Source organism: Mustelus asterias, chromosome 23 (assembly GCF_964213995.1).
Source record: "Mustelus asterias chromosome 23, sMusAst1.hap1.1, whole genome shotgun sequence".
NCBI classification, from domain to species: Eukaryota; Metazoa; Chordata; class Chondrichthyes; order Carcharhiniformes; family Triakidae; genus Mustelus; species Mustelus asterias.
The window spans coordinates 11,842,516-11,862,562 of NC_135823.1; the positions used below are offsets into that span (position 1 = coordinate 11,842,516).

The 20,047-nt window shown below is 44.4% G+C and overlaps 1 protein-coding gene across 1 annotated transcript; it reads left to right on the forward strand.

Annotated features, from left to right (window-relative positions):
- Window positions 1-6,341: 6,341 nt before the first annotated feature.
- Window positions 6,342-19,302, forward strand: LOC144510914 (uncharacterized). Its single transcript, XM_078240971.1, has 2 exons — window positions 6,342-6,635; window positions 17,565-19,302. Exons 1-2 carry the CDS (start codon window positions 6,342-6,344, stop codon window positions 18,684-18,686), a joined length of 1,416 nt encoding a protein of 471 aa, XP_078097097.1. The 3' UTR covers window positions 18,687-19,302.
- Window positions 19,303-20,047: the final 745 nt, after the last annotated feature.

Consider the following 20,047-nt stretch of genomic DNA (forward strand, 5'->3'; position numbering starts at 1 on the left):
CTACAGTACAGAAAGAGGCCATTCGGCCCATCGAGTCTGCACTGACCACAATCCCACCCAGGCCCTACTCTCATATCCCTACATATTTACCCAACTAATCCCTCTAACCTATGCATCTCAGGACACTAAGGGGCAATTTTTAGCATGGCCAATCAACCTAACCCGCACATCTTTGGACTGTGGGAGGAAACCGGAGCACCCGGAGGAAACCCACGCAGACACGAGGAGAATGTGCAAACTCCACGCAGACAGTGACCCAAGCCGGGAATCGAACCCAGGTCCCTGGAGCTGTGAAGCAGCAGTGCTAACCACTGTGCTACCATGTTTAAAAAAACAAATTATATAAATTTGTATTCAAGAACAAGGAGTTCATTCTGGGAATTCTGCCAGATGACTGGGCCCCCATCCAGCAGAAAACAACTGTTCTGACTACCCCACAAAATGCTGAATTAGTTAAAAATGTAGCTTTGTATTGCTAGGCAACAAGGAAGCCATTTTTATTGAGGCGTGTTCTTCTGAAAGTTGAGTGAACAAATGACAAACCATTATTTAAGGTGTCAGATTGTAATTCGATTTGAGAATGTTGTCATTGGATAGATTGAAAAGTTGAATATTAAATTAGATCATATTAAGTTAATTGTTGGGCTGTATAATGTTCAAGTTTTTGACACGAAGGTTGAGATCTGTGGAGGAAACTCGAGGTGCTGTCACATCACCAGATCCTCCTTCAGCCAAACTATTGTATTTGACTAATAAATGTCTTTTGTTATTTGTATTGTTTGCAGATTTTATAACAAAAGTAGATTTGGAGATACATTTATTATACTTTAAATCTGAGTTTCATTTACCTTTGCAAAAGTTATTAGTAATCTGGCCACCAAAACAGAATTCCTCACTACAGTAAGTATCCCATATAACATTTGTACTTTCCCTGCCACTTTCTGGAGTACGTGGATATGCATTCCAAGGTATATCTGATCTTCAGTATTTTCTAAGATCCTACATAGTGTAATACTTTGTGTTGTTAGCCTTCCCCAAGTGCATTAACTCACATTTTTCTGTGTTCGATTCAATTTGTCACTCTTCTGCCCATCTGACCAGTGCATAGATGCCCTTGTGCAGTCTACAGCTATCCCCCTCACTATTTACCATCCTGAAAAAAAAAATTGTGACATCTGCAAACTTCTTGATCATACACTCAAGTCCAAATCATTCCCTCACAACACAAATAACAAAAGCCCCAGGACTGTGGAACCCTACTGAAAACAGTCTTCCAGTCACAGAGACATCCCTCTACCATCTTCCTCTGCTTCCTGCCTTTTAGCCAACTTTGGATCCAATGTTCCAGTTTATCTTGGGTCCCATGGGCCCTTAGTTTTCTGACTATCTGCCAATTTGTTTTATGATGAGAGATTGGACAGTTTAGGACTATAATCCCTGGCGTTTAGAAGAATGAGAGATCAGATTCAGCATAACAAGATGGTAAAGGGAATTGACAAAGGAGATTTGGGGAGAATGTTTCCTTTTGTAGCGCAACCTAGAACAGGAAGTTGTACTTTAATAAGGATGGCAGACTTTTAGCAGAGATGAGGAGAAATTACTTCTCTCAAAGGGTCGTGAACCTGTGGAATGCATTACCCCAGATTATGGTGGATACCAGAACTTTGAGTAATTGTAAGGAAGAGGTGGACAAATTATTAATAAGTAAGGGTTTAATGGACTGTGGTGAAAGGGCAGAAAGGTGGAGTTGAGGCCGCGATGAGATCAGCCATGGTCATATAAAATGGCGTAGCAGACTCGAGGGGCTAAATTGCCTTGCTCTTGAAGTTATTATGACTTATGAAAGATCCAATCAAAAGCTTTGTGAAAGTCCATATATACCGCATCACATACATTACCCTCAACAACATTTCTGGTTACCTCAAAAAATCCCAATCCCGATGCTAAACTCAATTGTTCCTCAGTAACAATTTGAAGCACAGAGTTTGCAGTGGGGATTGAAGCCTTTCTCCTGTAAAGTTGTGATGATAATGAGTGCCCTAGGGAAATGGCACAGTAAGTAGTCTCACAACACCAGGCTAAAGTCTACATGCTCTGTTTGTGAACCCAATTCCCACTCACCTGATGAAGGAGCAGCGCTCCGAAAGCTCGTGCTACCAAATAAACCTGTTGGACTTTAACCTGGTGTTGTGAGACTACTTATGTGCCTACCCCACTCCACAACTAGGGAAATGAGTGTGAATCCCCCAGACAGAATCCCGGACAGAGGGGAACTAACCATCCATCTCTGACTCTAATTCCCAAACCGAGAATGCTGCCAATAATAAGCAAGTCATCCTGAGTCTGACTCTGGTTGGAGTCGAACCTGCAACTTTTGAACAGCGAACATGCCATTGAGTTAGACGTCCAACGCGCTATCCATTGCGCTGCAGAGCCGCGCTTTTGTTACTCTGCAATGTATAAATCTTCACCATTTAGTCTATTTTTACGTTTTTAACTGAATTTTGTGTTAAATTCTATCTGTTGTCTCCCCATTAAATCTCTAAATTCTTCCAGTTTGGAGAATTTGGAAACACAGAGTTTGCAGTGGGGATTGAAGTGGGGACTTACTTTCTCCTGTGAAGTTGCGGTGATAATGAGTGCCCTAGGGAAAAAGTGTGTCCCGGACCCCAGCCCCGGACCGAGGGGAACTGACCATCCACCTCGAATTCCCAAACAGAAAATGCTGCCAATAATCAGCAAGTCAGCCTGAGTCTGTGGCCGCTCCCACCATTTGAAACTCCCACAATGTCCGGCTGATTGACGGCGGCTCCGAACCAATAGGAAGAGAGGGGGCGGAATTGGAGGACCGAGCGTGAGTTGCTGGTCCTCCAGGAATCGGAGTGAATGGAGGGCAGGGCTGGAAGTGGAGCATGCGCAATGTGAGTAATGGCGATGGGGGAGACTGTGATCTGATGTCCAAACGGTTGAATGGCGGACTCGGAGGGAGCGATGCATCCGGCGGAGGGTGCGTAAACATGTTGTATAAAACTGTACACCCGAAAAATAATTTAGCGGACCCCGTTTTCATTGAGAGTGGCCGTTTTTTTTCCAATTAAAGACCCTTGTTAACGACGGCCATGTTTGCAGCTGACAATGTGGTTACAGCGCGTGCGTCGCTGAGGGGCAATGTGTGGTAGGGCGCACGCGTGGTCGCTTTGTTTATTCGGGGTAATCCTAGAACCCCAACACTGCAGAAGGAGGCCATTCGGCCCATCGTGTCGGCACCATCTCAGGAGCTTCGCCAGGCCCTATGACCACAACGACATGCATTTACTGCACTAACCCCACTAAATTATAGATCTTGTGACTCACCTGATGAAGGGGCAGCACTCCGAAAGCTCGTGCTACCAAATAAACCTGTTGGACTTTAACCTGGTGTTGTCATACTTCTTACTGTGCCTACCGGGTGTTTTTCCGGTTGGAGGAAGGTAACTAGTGGCGTGCCGCAGGGATCGGTACTCGGGCCGCAACTATTTACCATTTATATAGATGATCTGGAGGAGGGGACGGAGTGTAGAGTAACGAAGTTTGCAGACGACACAAAGATAAGTGGAAAAGTGAATCGTGTGGAGGACGGAGAAGATCTGCAGAGAGATTTGGACAGGCTGAGTGAGTGGGCGAGGATATGGCAAATGGAGTATAACGTTGATAAATGTGAGGTTATACACTTTGGAGGAAATAATAACAAATGGGATTACTATCTCAATGGAAACAAATTAAAACATGCTACCGTGCAAAGGGACCTGGGGGTCCTTGTGCATGAGACGCAAAAGCCCAGTCTGCAGGTACAACAGGTGATCAAGAAGGCAAATGGGATGTTGGCCTATATCGCGAGGGGGATAGAATATAAAAGCAGGGATGTCTTGATGCACCTGTACAGGGCATTGGTGAGGCCGCAGCTGGAATACTGTGTGCAGTATTGGTCCCCTTATATGAGGAGGGATATATTGGCATTGGAGGGAGTGCAGAGAAGGTTCACCAGGTTGATACCGGAGATGAGGGGTTTGGATTATGAGGAGAGGCTGAGGAGATTGGGTTTGTACTCGTTGGAGTTTAGAAGGATGAGGGGGGATCTTATGGAGACTTATAAGATAATGCGGGGGCTGGATAGGGTGGAGGCGGAGAGATTCTTTCCACTTAGTAAGGAAGTTAAAACTAGAGGACACAGCCTCAAAATAAAGGGGGGTCGGTTTAAGACAGAGTTGAGGAGGAACTTCTTCTCCCAGAGGGTGGTGAATCTCTGGAATTCTCTGCCCACTGAGGTGGTGGAGGCTACCTCGCTGAATATGTTTAAAGCGCGGATGGATGGATTCCTGATCGGTAAGGGAATTAAGGGTTATGGGGATCAGGCAGGTAAGTGGTACTGATCCACGTCAGATCAGCCATGATCTTACTGAATAGCGGGGCAGGCTCGAGGGGCTAGATGGCCTACTCCTGCTCCTATTTCTTATGTTCTTACCCCAGTCCAACGCCAGCATCTCCACATCATCTTGGGATGTTAAGGGGCAAGTTAGCATAGCCGATCCACCTAACTGGCGCATCTTTGGATTGCTTCACACTTTGAGTTACAATGTCTTATTGATGTGGCAGAGTGACAATATGTATCCAATTCCATGAGGACAATTTATATATATACTGTGCCTTTCACATAAAACTTTCCAAAGTAATTTCACAGAAAATAACATTTGATACTGAGCCACATAAGGAGATATTGGGATTGGTGACCAAAATCTTGGTTTTAAGGAGAATCTTAAAGGAGGAAAGTGAGGTGGAGGGACTTAAGAAGGAAATTCCAAAGCTTGTGCCCCAGCTAAATGAAAGAACCAATGTTGAAGTAATTAAAATCAGGAAGGTTCAAGAGACCAGAATTAGATGAGTGTAGAGATCTCAGAGGGTGTGCGTCTGGAGGAGATTACAGATAGGGATGATCGTAACCATGGAGCAATACAAGGATGAGAATTTTCAAATTGAATTGTTTCATAACCAGGAGCATTTGTAGGTCAGTGAGCACGGGTGATGGTTAAATGAGACTTGGTGAGAGTAAGCACACGGCGAGCAGATTTTTGAATGGCTTGATGATTACTGTGTGGTTAAATGTGGGAGGCTGGTCAGGACTGCATTAGATTAGTTGAGTCTAGAGGTAACAAAGGAATGGATGAGAGTTTCAGACAGCAGACGAGCTGAAACTGAGGTGGAATTGGGTGATGTTACTGAAAGAGGTGCCTTGGTGATGATGTGGATATGTGGTTCATCTTGGGGTCAATTGTGACACTGTCTGGTTGTGCATCACGTTTCTCATAGAGGAGGATGAAATCCATGTCAAAGGAGTGCTATTTGTTGCATTGACTGAAGACAATGGCTTCAGTCTTCCTAATATTTACCTGGAGGGAATTTCTGCTCACCTAGAACTTGATTTCAGATAAACCAGGACAGGTTTGCCTTGGTGCTTCTAAGTGGTGAATATTGGATGTTTTGGAAGGTTGTGTTGAAGGTTTAATTGATTTGTAGATATATTAAATCTCTTTCAGCTGTTGTGTCCACCTCTCACTATTGATGTATCTCTTGTTCTCCCTCTCTCCTCTGTCAGACACAAACCGTGTGGCAGATTTCCTTCTCTGAAGGACATTAGTGAACCATTTGGGTTTTTACAACAATCCAGCAGCTTTCATGGTCACTTTTTCCAAGTGCCGACCCCACAATTTGCCAGATTCATTCAGCTCAATTTCACAACCTGACTCCTTTTTTGTATTCTCTCTCACTCCCTTTTTTCTGTTTATCTATTTTACAGGATATAGTAGAAGGTGAGGATTTGCAGTCGGGAAACTGAAACAAAACATCACATCAGGATCTGACACAGTCGCCCAATTTATGGTAACATGGAAGAAAAAAGCACCATTCACAGTGGGGAGAAATCGTACATGTGTTCTGTGTGTGGACAAGGGTTCAGCCAATCATGTGACCTGTCAGACCATACATGCAGTCACAGTACGGGGAAGCCATGGAAATGTGGGGATTGTGGGAAGGGATTCAATTATCCATCTGACCTGGAAAGACATCGACGCACTCACACTGGGGAGAGACCATTCATCTGCTCCAAGTGTGGGAAGGGATTCACTCAGTTATGCTCCCTGCTGTCTCACCAGCAAGTTCACACTGGGGTGAGGCCATTCATCTGCTCTGAGTGTGGGAAAGGATTCACTACATCATTCCAGCTGCTGAGACATAAGCAAGTACATACTGAGCTGAGACCTTTTCAATGTCAAGATTGCGGAAAGTGCTTTAAAAGTTCAGAGAGCCTCATGTTCCATCAACGTATTCACACCGATGAGCGACCGTTTAGGTGCTCTCACTGTGGTACTGGATTCAGGTGGTCATCTGACCTCACTAAACACCAGCGCACTCACACTGGGGAGAGGCCATTTATCTGCTCTGAGTGTGGGAAGAGGTTCACTGATTCATCCGGCCTGAGTAGACACCAGCGCGTTCACACTGATGAGAGACCTTTCAAATGTCCAGATTGTGGGAAATGTTATAAAAGTTCTGGGAACTTGATTAATCATCAACGTGTTCACACTGATGAGAGACCGTTCAGGTGCTCTTACTGTGGGACTGGGTTCAGATGGTCGTCTCAGCTTACTGCACATGAGCGCAGTCACAGTGAGGAGAGACCTATTTCCAGTGTGAGAATGGATTCATTAATTCATCCAACTTGAAGACGAACAAAACAGTTTACATTGGAAAGAAACCATTACCTGATCCGAGTGTGGGAAGGAAATCAATCCGACAGGGCAGCACGTTCACAAGTAACCATACTGATTGGATTTTATTTTAATCACATCCAGGACTGAACTATTTCTTTGCGATCTGTTTCTGCTGATGTTAATGAACTCCAGCCCCATTATAGGGGTAATATCGTAGGTAGAAATGAAATAAATTACTTTTCTGTTAAACACATGGTGCATAAAATCTTTTTAATATCACCGACACAAATTGGATATGAACATAGACATTAGTAGCAGGAGTAGGCTACCCACTCCCCCGAACTGCTCTGCCATTCAGTAAAACCATGAATGATCTGATTTCAACTTCACCTCCATATTCCCGCCTATTCCCGATCACCTTTCATCCTCTTGCCTACCAAGAATCTATCTACCTCTGCCTTAAAATACTCATAGTCTCTGCTTCCACTGCCTTCTGTTGAAGACTGTTCCTTAAGATTCATGACCCTCGAAGAGAGAAAAAATATATCCCCCTGTCTTAAATGTGAGACCACTTATTATTAAACAGAGACCTCTAGTTCTATTTTTTTTTCCATAAGGGGAGGAAATCATTTACACAGAGTCCCAACTTTGCTGTAAAGAGAACAATGCCAGCCTCTAAAATGGCTCCACAAAACTGAATTTCCTCATACCTGGACATGATCCAAGGCAGAGGATTCAGACAAGATTTTGGAAAATATTGTCTGTTGGCAGGTGGGGAAAATGAAGAAGGAGCCAAACCAGAAAACTCAGTCTCCAGTTTTGTGAATCTTTAGAAACTCTTTGGGAACCAGAATCAGAGGAGAATGAAGGTTGAGCTGTCCAACTGAGCAGAGACAGTCAAGGCAGCTTTCCCTTTAAGATGTTGGAACATTGACTCTGATGTGATCAGTGAAATTAATTGATCTGAGATGTTGAATGGATTCTCATTACTGAACATCAGAAATTCAAACCTAATATCAGTTTCACGACAATCAGAATACTTGGCAACAGGCTTGAAGGGAGATGGCATTGTTTGTAGGAGTGCTGGTTCCTAGTGACATGGATATGTCTGGGGTGGGTGGGATCACACAGTTTCCATATACCCACCATGAATGTCCCACCTGTTATTTTGGAATAGTAAAACTAAGATAAAAATCGTAACTATTCGAGCAGCAATTTGAAGTGTTAATTCACAGAAGCTTTAACACACTTACGATACCTCATGGTCAGTACGTTTGGCTGTGAACCAGAACTTTGTTGGTTCCAGACCATCCCACGGGCGCAGCATCCACTGTTTTCCCCTCATCAGCATTCGTCATCTCACAGTTCCACACTTTCAATGGGGACTTGACAAGCCATTTAAAAAATCTCAATTACCGTTGGCTCTGCTGTTATTCAGTGTTGCCCACCTTATTAATTAAATTAATATCTATTTTTAACATGATATATAATATGCAATATATTTATTGTAAACATTCTATTAGGCTTAACATGTGTCTCCATCTAACCCATGAGAAATCCATGAAATTATTGCTTTCAAACAAACACACTAATTATTCTCTCTTCCTCAGCTCTACAGCGTTGAGAGCGGGCTGCGGAGTGAGCAGGTAGCAGAGTGAGGGCTGAAAGGCTTTGGCTCAAAACGGGCTTCGGCGAGAACAGGCAGAGGCGAGAGTAGGGTTTTTTTTCCCCAGAGTAAAAAAAAAATGCCAGGCAAGATGTTGGAATGTTCCTCTTGCAGGATGTGGGAGATCAGGGAGACCTCCAGTATCCCTGACGACAACACCTGCAAAAGATGCATCCAGCTGCAGCTGCTAGCAAAGCGTGTTAGGAAACTGGAGAAAGAGCTTGATGCCCTCCATCTAATTCGGGAGAATGAGAAGTACATAGACAGTAGCTTTAGGGAGGTAGTTACACCTAAGCAGCAGAGCACAGGAAATTGGGTTACTGTAAGGAGAGGAAACGGAAATGTGAAACGACAGGCAGAGCAGGGTTCCCCTGTGGCCACACCCCTCCACAACAGGTATACTGAATTGGATACTGTTGTGGGAGATGCTTTACCTGGGACAGGCTGCGACAGCCGGAACTCTAATACTGAGTCTGGTTCTACAGCGCAAAAGGGTGTGAGGAAGAAGAGGAGAGCAGTAGTGATAGGGGACTCAATGGTCAGAGGTACAGACAGGAGATTCAGTGGTCAGGACAGAGACTCCCACATGGTTTGTTGCCTCCCTGGTGCCAAGGTCAGGGATGTCTCTGATCGCGTGCACAGCGTTCTAAAGTGGGAAGGTGATCAGCCAGATGTCATGGTACAAATGACGTAGGTAGGAAGAGTGAGGAGGTCCTAAAGAGTGAGTACAAAGAGCTTGGAAGGAAGTTAAAAAGCAGCACCCCGAGGGTAGTAATCTCAGGATTGCTACCTGTACCACGTGCCGGTGAGGTTAGGAGTAGGATGCTTGGGCGGATGAACACGTGGCTGAGGAACTGGCATAGGGGGCAGGGTTTCCGATTCTTGGATCATTGGGACCTCTTCTGGGGCAGGTGGGACCTGTACAAGAGAGACGGGTTACACCTAAACTACAAGGGGACCAATATACTTGCAGGGAGGTTTGCTAGTGTTATTGGGGAGTGTTTAAGCTAGATTTGCAGGGGGATGGGAACCAGAGTGCCAGAGCAGATAGTGGAGCAGGGGTAAAAAGACAGGTTAGTTCAAGCAAAATCACAAATGGAAGGGTTGAGTGTGGTGGAAATAACCTTTTGAGGTGTGTCTATTTCAATGCCAGGAGTATTGTGGGGAAGGCAGATGAGCTGAAGGCGTGGATAGACACATGGAAATATGACATTATAGCCATTAGTGAAACTTGGCTACAGGAGGGGCAGGACTGGCAGCTCAATGTTCCAGGGTTCCAATGTTTCAGGCGGGATAGAGGCAGAGGGATAAAAGGTAGGGGGGGTGGCATTGTTGGTTAGGGAAACTGTTACAGCGGTACTCAGGCAGGATAGATGAGAGAGCTTGTCTACCGAGGCCATATGGGTGGAACTGAGAAACAGGAAAGGTATGACCACATTAATGGGGTCGTATTATAGACCACCCAATAGTCAGCGAGAATTGGAGGAGCAAATCAGCAGAGAGATAGCTGACAACTGCAAGAAACACAAAGTTGTGATCGTAGGGGATTTTAATTTTCCACATATAGATTGGGACTCACATACTGTTAAAGGTTTAGACAGGGTAGAGTTTGTAAAATGTGTTCAGGAGAATTTTCTACATCAGTATATAGAGGTGCCAACTAGAGAGGATGCGATATTGGATCTCCTATTGGGAAATGAGTTAGGGCAGGTGATGGATGTGAGTGTGAGGGAACACTTTGGATCCAGTGATCATAATGCCATTAGTTTCAACCTGATCATGGATAAGGATAGATCTGGTCCTCGGGTTCAAGTTCTGAACTGGAAAAAGGCCAAATTTGATGAAATGAGAAGGGATCTGGGAAGTGTGGATTGGCACAGGCTGTTCTCTGGGAAGGATGTAAATGGAAAGTGGGAGGCCTTCAAAGGAGAAATTTTGAGAGTGCAGAGTTAAGAACATAAGAAATAGGAGCAGGAGTAGGCCATCTAGCCCCTCGAGCCTGCCCCACCATTCAATAAGATCATGGCTGATCTGAAGTGGATCAGTTCCACTTACCCGCCTGATCCCTATAACCCCTAATTCCCTTACCGATCAGGAATCCATCTCTCCATGATTTAAACATATTCAACGAGGTCGCCTCCACCACTTCAGTGGGCAGAGAATTCCAGAGATTCACCACCCTCTGAGAGAAGAAGTTCCTCCTCAACTCTGTCCTAAACTGACCCCCCTTTATTTTGAGGCTGTGCCCTTTAGTTCTAGCTTCCTTTCTAAGTGGAAAGAATCTCTCCACCTCTACCCTATCCAGCCCCTTCATTATCTTATAGGTCTCTATAAGATCCCCCCTCAGCCTTCTAAATTCCAACGAGTACAAACCCAATCTGCTCAGTCTCTCCTCATAATCAACACCCCTCATCTCTGGTATCAACCTGGTGAACCTTCTCTGCACTCCCTCCAAGGCCAATATGTCCTTCTGCAAATAAGGGGACCAATACTGCACACAGTATTCCAGCTGTGGCCTCACCAATGCCCTGTACAGATGCAGCAAGACATCTCTGCTTTTATATTCTATCCCCCTTGCGATATGGGCCAACATTCCATTTGCCTTCTTGATCACTTGTTTGTATGTTCCTGTTAGGATTAAAGGCAAAGTAAATAGGAATAAGGAACCTTGGTTCTCGAGGGAGATTGTAACACTAATTAAGAGGAAGAGAGAGTTGTATGAAATGTACAGGCAGCAAGGAGCAGATCAGATGCTCGAGGAGTATAAAAAGTGCAAGAAGCTACTTAAGAGGGAAATCAGGAGGGCTAAAAGACCTGAGGTTGCTTTGGCAGACAGAGTGAAGGAAAATCCAAAGAGCTTCTGTAGGTATGTTAGGAGCAAAAGGATAGTGAGGGATAAAATTGGTCCTCTTGAAGACCAGAGTGGTAGACTGTGTATGGGAGCAAAAGAGATGGGGGAGATACTAAATGGTTTTTTTGCATCTGTATTTATTGAGGAAACGGGCATGGAGTCTACGGAAATAGGGCAAACTGGTAGGGAGATCATGGAACCTTTACAGATCAAAGGGGAGGAGGTGCTCGGTCTTGAGGCAAATCAGAGTGGATAAATCCCCAGGACCGGACAGGGTATTCCCATGGACCTTGAGGGAAGCTAGTGTTGAACTTGCAGGGGCCCTGGCAGACATATTTAAAATGTCAGTATTCACGGGGGAGGTGCCGGATGATTGGAGGGTGGCTCATGTTGTTCCGTTGTTTAAAAAAGGTTCCAAAAGAAATCTGGGAAATTATCGGCCAGTAAGTTTGACGTTGGTGGTGGGCAAGTTATTGTAAGGTGTGATAAGGGATAGGATCTACAAATATTTGGATAGACAGGGACTTATTAGGGAGAGTCAACATGGCTTTGTGCGTGGTAGGTCGTGTTTGACCAATCTATTAGAGTTTTTCGAGGAGGTTACCAGGAAGGTGGATGAAGGGAAGGCGGTGGATGTTGTCTACCTGGATTTCAGCAAGGCCTTTGACAAGGTCCCTCATGGGAGGTTAGTTAGGAAGGTTCAGTCACTGGGAATACATGGGGAGGTAGTAAATTGGATTAGACACTGGCTCAATGGAAGAAGCCAGAGAGTGGTTGTGGAGGATTGCTTCTCTGAGTGGAGGCCTGTGACTAGTGGTGTGCCGCAGGGATCGGTGTTGGGTCCATTGTTGTTTCTCATCTATATCAATGATCTGGATGATAATGTGGTAAATTGGATCAGCAAATTTGCTGATGATACAAAGATTGGAGGTGTGGTGGACAGTGAGGAAGGTTTTCAAAGCTTGCAGAGGGATTTGGACCAACTAGAAAAATGGGCTGAAAAATGGCAAATGGAATTTAACGCAGACAAGTGTGAGATATTGCACTTTGGAAGGACAAACCAAAGTAGAACGTACAGGGTAAATGGTAGGACTCTGAAGAGTGCAGTTGAACAGAGGGCTCTGGGAATACAGGTACAGAATTCCCTAAAAGTGACGTCACAGGTGGATAGGGATCGTAAAGAGTGCCTTTGGTACATTGGCCTTTATAATTCGGAGTATCGAGTATAAAAGTTGGAGTGTTATGGTAAGGTTATATAAGGCATTGGTGAGGCCGAATTTGGAGTATTGTGTACAGTTTTGGTCACCTAGTTACAGGAAGGATGTAAATAAGGTTGAAAGAGTGCAGAGAAGGTTCACAAGGATGTTGTCGGGACGTGAGAAGCTGAGTTACAGAGAGAGATTGAATAGGTTGGGACATTATTCCCTGGAGCGTAGAAGAATGAGGGGAGATTTGATAGAGGTGTAGAAGATTTTGATGGGTATAGATAGAGTGAATGCAAGCAGGCTTTTTCCACTGAGGCTAGGGGAGAAAAAAAACCAGAGGGCATGGGTTAAGGGTGAAAGGAGAAAAGTTTAAAGGGAATATTAGGGGGGGCTTCTTCACGCAGAGAGTGGTGGGAGTGTGGAATGAGCTGCCGGTTAAAGTGGTAAATGCGGGATCACTTTTAACATTTCAGAAAAACTTGGACGGGTTCATGGATGAGAGGGGTGTGGAGGGATATGGTCCAAGTGCAGGTCAGTGGGACTAGGCAAAAAATGGTTCGGCACAGACAAGAAGGGCCAAAAGGCCTGTTTCTGAGGTGTAATTTTCTATGGTTGTACAGTGAGTGAAACTGGGAAAAGCAGAACACCTCTCTCTGGTGAAAAAGATCTGAGATGAAAATAATAAGCCCCAGTTGTATTTGAATCATAAAACGGATTGTCTATTGAACGGCGGCACGGTAGCACAGTGGTTAGCACTGCTGCTTCACAGCTCCAGGGTCCCGGGTTCGATTCCCGGCTCGGGTCACTGTCTGTGTGGAGTTTGCACATTCTCCTCGTGTCTGCGTGGGTTTCCTCCGGGTGCTCCGGTTTCCTCCCACAGTCCAAAGATGTGCGGGTTAGGTTGATTGGCCAGGTTAAAAATTGCCCCTTAGAGTCCTGGGATGTGTAGGTTAGAGGGATTAGCGGGTAAATATGTGGGGGTAGGGCCTGGGTGGGATTGTGGTCGGTGCAGACTCGATGGGCCGAATGGCCTCCTTCTGCACTGTAGGGTTTCTATGTTTAAAAAAAAAACCATACCACTTTTCAATGGTGGGAACTTCACCTCGCATTCCCAACAGGCAGTGGCGGGTTTTTGATTACGCGACTCAGTGGTGTTTAGTGCATGCGCAGTGGGTTGCTACAGCAGCTGGAAGGCAGTTATATCGATTCCGAAACGGGAGAGGAAAGGCTAATTCTGGAAGGTAATGAAAGCGGCGGAGTGGGTGGGGAGGCTTTATGAAAACCTTGTGCAGAACACAAAACCTGAATAAGAACTGCTTGGTGTTTCGTTCTCTCCAATCGGGGCCGCGGCGGCAGCTGCCTGAGTTGGAGGCCCCCCGACTTGCCGGCCGCCATCTTTATAGGGGCTAAAAGCAAATTACTGTGGATGCTGGAATCTTAAACAAAAGGGAAAATGCTGGAAAATCTCCGCAGATCTGGCATTATCTGTAAGGAGAGAAAAGAGCTGACGTTTCGAGTCCACATGACCCTTTGCGCTTGAACTTTGAAAGTTCAAAGTGTGTTTCCATCTGTCTTGCGTGATTCTCGTGCAAGAATTTTTGTCCCGGCTAGGACTTGTGTGAGAGATGATGTTCCAGTTGAGACCCATGTATCCTAGACACAGGAAGGTACAACTCTGGAAGACGTAACCCAGGAGGTGTACACAGGAAAATGTAAGTCAGTAAGGATCGACCCAGGAAGGTGTAACCCCAGTAGGCGTAACCCCGGAAGATCTGGCCTGGCAGGGTGGGACCTTGGAAGTATTTGGATGAACTATTTGACTATTTGCGATCCTGGAAGGCAAAAGCCCTGGAAGGTGAAGTCCCCGGAATGCTGCAAGATAACTTACAATGGACTCTGTTGTTACTGACAGTGGACTCTATTGCTAATTATAATGGACTCTTGTTGTAAAGAGATTGTGTGTTATTATATTAGGGCTCGGTATTGTGTTAGTTTGCTAGTTTATTACTTTCTCATTTTTTCACTTTATTTGTGGCCCGAAGGGTGTTTCTCGCTTCCCCGGACAGAGTAACCCTGGAGGGTGTAACCTCTGACAAGGGAAAAATCCAGAAGGCGAAGTGCTGGACAGAGTAACCCCAGAGGCCCTCCTCACCTCCCCGACCCCTGCTGAAAATCCAGAAGGGAAGGTTCGGACAGAGTAGTTCCGGGGTGGTGCTCCCCCCTCCCAAAAATCTGTAAGATATAACTCTCATACGGAGAGTTGCACCTCCCTCCCTAGCCCGGACGGTCTCTGTAGCCCGGACGGTGTACCCCTCGGATAGAGTAACTCCCAGTTAGAGGCAAGCTAATCCGGAAGGTGAAAATCTGGAGGGTTGCAGATAACTCACAATGATCATTTTGTTGTAACAGAGATGTCTGTTATTGTATTATGGTGTAACCCCCAGAAGGTGCAGCCTCGGAAAATGCAGTCCTGAGAGCAGAACCCTGGAGGTGAAACTTTTGGAAGAGGAAAATATGATGGGTAAAGCCCTGAAAAGTTGTAGATAACTTGCAATTAACTTCTTATTGTAAGGGGGTTGTTTGTTATTGGTTAAAGGACGTCATGTCAGCAGTCAGTATTGTGTTTATATTATAGCTTGCTGGTTATAGTTGTTGAGTTTGCAACCTTGAAAGGCCCGTTGTGGATAACTCGCAATGCATACTAGCCGTTTGTTACTGTGCTATTGTATTAAAAATGGCATGTTTATTGTTGATACTGTGTTATATCGGTGTTATCTCTATAATTTATTAAGGTGAGATGGTATTGTATTCTGGTTTGTAATCTGAAAGTGTAATGCAGTTTGTATTTGTAAATTGTTTGATAAATAAAAGATTGGCTCTGAGTTCTGGAAATTCCTTTTATAGGGGATTAGAGGGGGTATTTACATACACAAAACTCAGAGAAATGTTTGTCTCTTCTTAATTTCTATCCTTTTTTTTTGTAGGATATTAAAATAGAAGAATGTAAAGGTGGGAAACTCAAACCAAACATCAGATCAAAACCTGACAGAGTCACTTGATTCATCAGAACCTGAATGTAAGTGTGTCAAAAAACAACAAGAGAAATGTTTGTCTATTGCATTCAATCCTGCACAAAGTCTGATATATTCTGTAAAATTATTTTATATTAGAAGTGGACTTACTAATTAGAAACTCAAAGAAAAGTTACATCAAAACCTGACTAAATCACTCAATATATCAGAACATGGATATTATCAGCCTTTCAGGTCAGTAGCACTCGTTTTGTAGCTGTAACCTTTTTATGATCAAGCAATGAGAACAGCTTTTCTTCATCTACCTTACCTAAACCCATCATAACATTATGCACTCCGCTGCTCCTTCACTAACAAGACCAGCAGATATTGCCAATACCCAGTTGCCTGTAGTGAAAATGATTTTTAAACTTCATGAACCGCTGCAGTCCATGTGGTGAAGATGTTGGGTCAGGAGCTACAGTTTATTCGGCCAACGATGAGCAAAAATCAGTGATTGTTTAAATTAACAGCACAAAATTTGACACTGAAGCACAAGAAAATACCATACAAATATGAGCCCGAGAGGTTTCAGGAGGAATTTGCAAACCTTACAGTTCTGACAGCTGAAAGTGCAGCCACCAAAGGTGGAATGATAAACATCAGGAATGTTCAAGAGTTCAGAATTAGAGGAACACAGATATGTCAGGAAGATTGTGAGGCTGGAGGAGATTACAGGGACAGGGAAGGGCAAGACCATGGGGATATCTAAAAACAAAGATGAGAATTTTTATAGTTGGGGGGTACTTAAACCAGAGTCTCTGTATGTCAGCAAGCACAACAGTGATAGCTGAACAAGACTTGGTGAGAGCAAGCACGTGGGCAGCAGAGTTTTGGAAGACCTCAGAATCACATAGAGGTTGTATGTGGGAGGCTGGCCGAGAGTGCGTTAGGATAGTTAAGTCTAGAGGTAACAAAAGAATAGATGAGAGTTTCAGCAACAGATGAGTTGAGACTAGGGTGGAGTCAGACAATGTTACTGAGGTGGAACTAGGTGGTCTTGGTGATGATGTGGATATGTGGTTGGAAGCTCGTCTTGTGGTTAAATATTTCACCATGGTTGTGAACAGTCTGGTTCCGTGTCAGACAGTTGTCAGGGAGAGAGATGGAACCGATGTCCAGGGAGTGGAGTTTTTAGCAGGAACTGATGGCAATAGCTTCAATCTTACCAATATTTAAATAGAAAAAATGTATTTTCATTCAGTACGAGATGTCAGACATGTCAGGATGGTGTGTGACTTGGAGGGGATCCTGTAGATGATGGTGTTGACACAGCTGCTACCCTGGTCCTTCTAGGTGGTGGAAGTTGGGAGTTCAACAAATTCTGTCAAATTTTTGTTTGAGGTGTGGATATACAGAATCTTTCTTCTCCATCTTGTTACTTTTCCACCTCTTTCTCTCCTCCCAAAGAGTCTGTGTAGACCCAGAGTTATTGACAAGTTCCCTCATATTCCTGTACTAATGTTATACTATTTGTCCTTTATTTCTTAACAGACTTCCCTGTGTTATAATGTAACCAATGATAACATTGGATCTGTTATAATATAGCCAGTGGTAACATTCTGTGAGGGTCGGCTGACCCAGTATAAATAAGAAGCAGATGGGAATTGTGGGGAGCTTGGTATCGCCCAGGGTGTGGCCCCAAGTGTTGGAGCAATGAAGTTTCTTTATTAAAACTTCTTTTTTGATTTACTTTCTGAAGTTAGTTCTTTTATTGCTTGCAACTACCCCTACTGCCGGGTGAACACCCTGAAGGACATTAGTGAACAGGTTGGATTTTACAACAATCCAGCAGCTTTCATGGTCACTTTTTCCTTGTGCCGGCCCCACAAGTTACCAGATTCATTCAGCTCAATTTCACAATCTGCCTTTGTGCTTTTGTGGGTTCTCTCTCACTCTTTTTTCCTGTTTTAAATCAATTTCACAGGGTATTAGAAGGAGAGAATTTGCAGTCGGGAAACTGAAACCAAACATCAAGATCCGACAGTTGTCCCATTTATCATAACCTGAATATTATTGGATTTGAACATGGAAGGAAAAAGCACCGTTCACAGTGGGGAGAAACCATACATGTGTTTGTCATGTGGACAAGGCTTCAGCCAATCATCTGACCTGTCCAAACACAAGCACAGCCACACTGGAAAAAAACCATGGAAATGTGGGGACTGTGGGAAAGGATGCAGAACCCCATCTGGGCTGGAAATTCATCGGCGCACTCACACTGGAGAGAAACCATTCATCTGCTCTGAGTGTGGGAAGGGATTCACCATTGCATCTGATCTGCTGATACACCAGCGAGTTCACACTGGGGAGCGACCTTATAAATGCTCAGATTGTAGGAAGTGCTATAAAAGTTCAGGAGAACTGATGCGCCATCGACTTGTTCACATGGACAAGAAACCGTTCAGGTGCTCTGACTGTGGGACTGGATTCAAGCGATCATCTGAACTCACTGTACATCAGCGAGTACACACTGGGGAGAAACCATTCACCTGCTCCCAGTGTGGGAAGAGATTTACTGACTTATCAACCCTACTGAGACATGAGCGTGTTCACACTGGAGAGAGACTTTTTAAATGCCCAGACTGCAGGAAGTGCTATAAAAGTTCTGGGAACTTGATGCTTCATCAACGTGTTCACACTGATGAGAGACCATTCAGGTGCTCTCACTGTGGGACTGGGTTCAGGAGATCAGAGCAACTCATTGAACACCAGCGAGTTCACACTGGTGAGAAACCATTCACCTGCTCCGAATGTGGGAAGGGATTCACTCAGTCTTCCAACCTGCGTAGACACCAGCGAGTTCACACTAATGAGAGACCTTTCAAATGCCCAGAGTGTGGGAAATTCTATAAAAGCACCCAGGACCTGATGTCCCATCAACGCATTCACACTGACGAGAGACCGTTCAGGTGCTCTCTCTGTGGGACTGGGTTCAGGAAATTATCTCAACTTACTTTACATCAGCGAATACACACTGGGGAAAGATCTTTCATCTGCTCTGAGTGTGGTAAGGAATTCACTCAGTCATCCAACCTGCTGAGACACCAGCGAGCTCACACTGGAGACAGATTATTCCCCTGCTCCAAGTGTGGGAAGGGATTCAGTCAGTTATCCAATCTGCTGAGACACCAGAGAGTTCACAATTAACTACTGTGATTAGATTTTCATAATAATGTTCAGGATTGAACTATGTTAATTTGGATATGTTTCTGCTGCTGTTCATCAACTTCAGCAAAGTTAATAGTGTAAATAAGTCAAAATAAATTCACTTGGTGTTACACAAACAGTACTTTGAGTCTTAATATTTCAAATATAACTTAGCTATACGTTTGAAGGTCTCCCTTTCTTCTCCATTCTTCCCTCGAACAACAAGTGTGAGGAGGTCATGGAGCTTCTTTGTGACTAAGATTTGAGAATCCCATCAGTTGTCTCTGCTGCTTCCCTCCATCCCACTAGCCCACTGGGACAAACTGTCTCTGAAGTTGCCTTTTGTCTGAACTCTGAATTTTCTCCAATTTGTTTCCCATTAACCCTTATGTCTTTAGTGCTCTCTGTGTGTATCATCTGCTCCCTTGATCCTATTCCGACTAAACTGCTCACCAACCAATTTCCCCATGTTTGCTGATATTGTTCATGGTTTCTCTCTTCAGATACTTTCCCTCTCTCCTCGTGAGATTGTCCTTTTATTGCAGCTTAAATAGTTTAAATGGGGTTTTAGTTTTAATCTGGGTTTAATGTGATGTCCTAGTGTTTTATGAGTTTACCACCCTTTTGAATTGTTAGGGGGATGAATGACTAACAGCACAGGTGACAAGAGTTCCATTACTTTCAGTTTTGGGCTGCTGGCTACTGTTTTAGTTAGGTGTGTGGACTCCTGGCTGAAGACCGTGTGTGTGTCCATAGAACCATAGAAAATTACAGCTCAAACAGGCCTTTTGGCCCTTCTTGTCTGTGCCGAACCATTTTATGCCTAGTCCCACTGACCTGCACTTGGACCATATCCCTCCACACCCCTCTCATCCATGAACCCGTCCAAGTTTTTCTTAAATGTTAAAAGTGACATTTACCACTTTATCCGGCAGCTCATTCCACACTCCCACCACTCTCTGCGTGAAGAAGCCCCCCCTAATATTCCCTTTAAACTTTTCTCCTTTCACCCTTAACCCATGCCCTCTGGTTTTTTTCTCCCCTAGCCTCAGCGGAAAAAGCCTGCTCGCATTCACTCTATCTATACCCATCAAAATCTTATACACCTCTATCAAATCTCCCCTCATTCTTCTACGCTCCAGGGAATAAAGTCCCAACCTATTCAATCACTCTCTGTAACTCAGCTTCTCAAGTCCCGGCAACATCCTTGTGAACCTTCTCTGCACTCTTTCAATCTTATTTACATCCTTCCTGTAACTAGGTGACCAAAACTGTACACAATACTCCAAATTCGGCCTCACCAATGCCTTCTACAACCTTACCATAACACTCCAACTTTTATACTCGATACTCCGATTTAA

What these genes read in the sequence shown, in the direction of transcription:
- LOC144510914 (XM_078240971.1), top strand. Translation starts at nt 6,342, where the DNA reads ATGTTCCATCAACGTATTCACACCGATGAGCGACCGTTTAGGTGCTCT. An exon ending in CTGATGAGAGACCGTTCAGG is followed by an intron (nt 6,636 to 17,564) that starts TGCTCTTACTGT and finishes TTGGATTTGAAC; the next exon opens with ATGGAAGGAAAAAGCACCGT.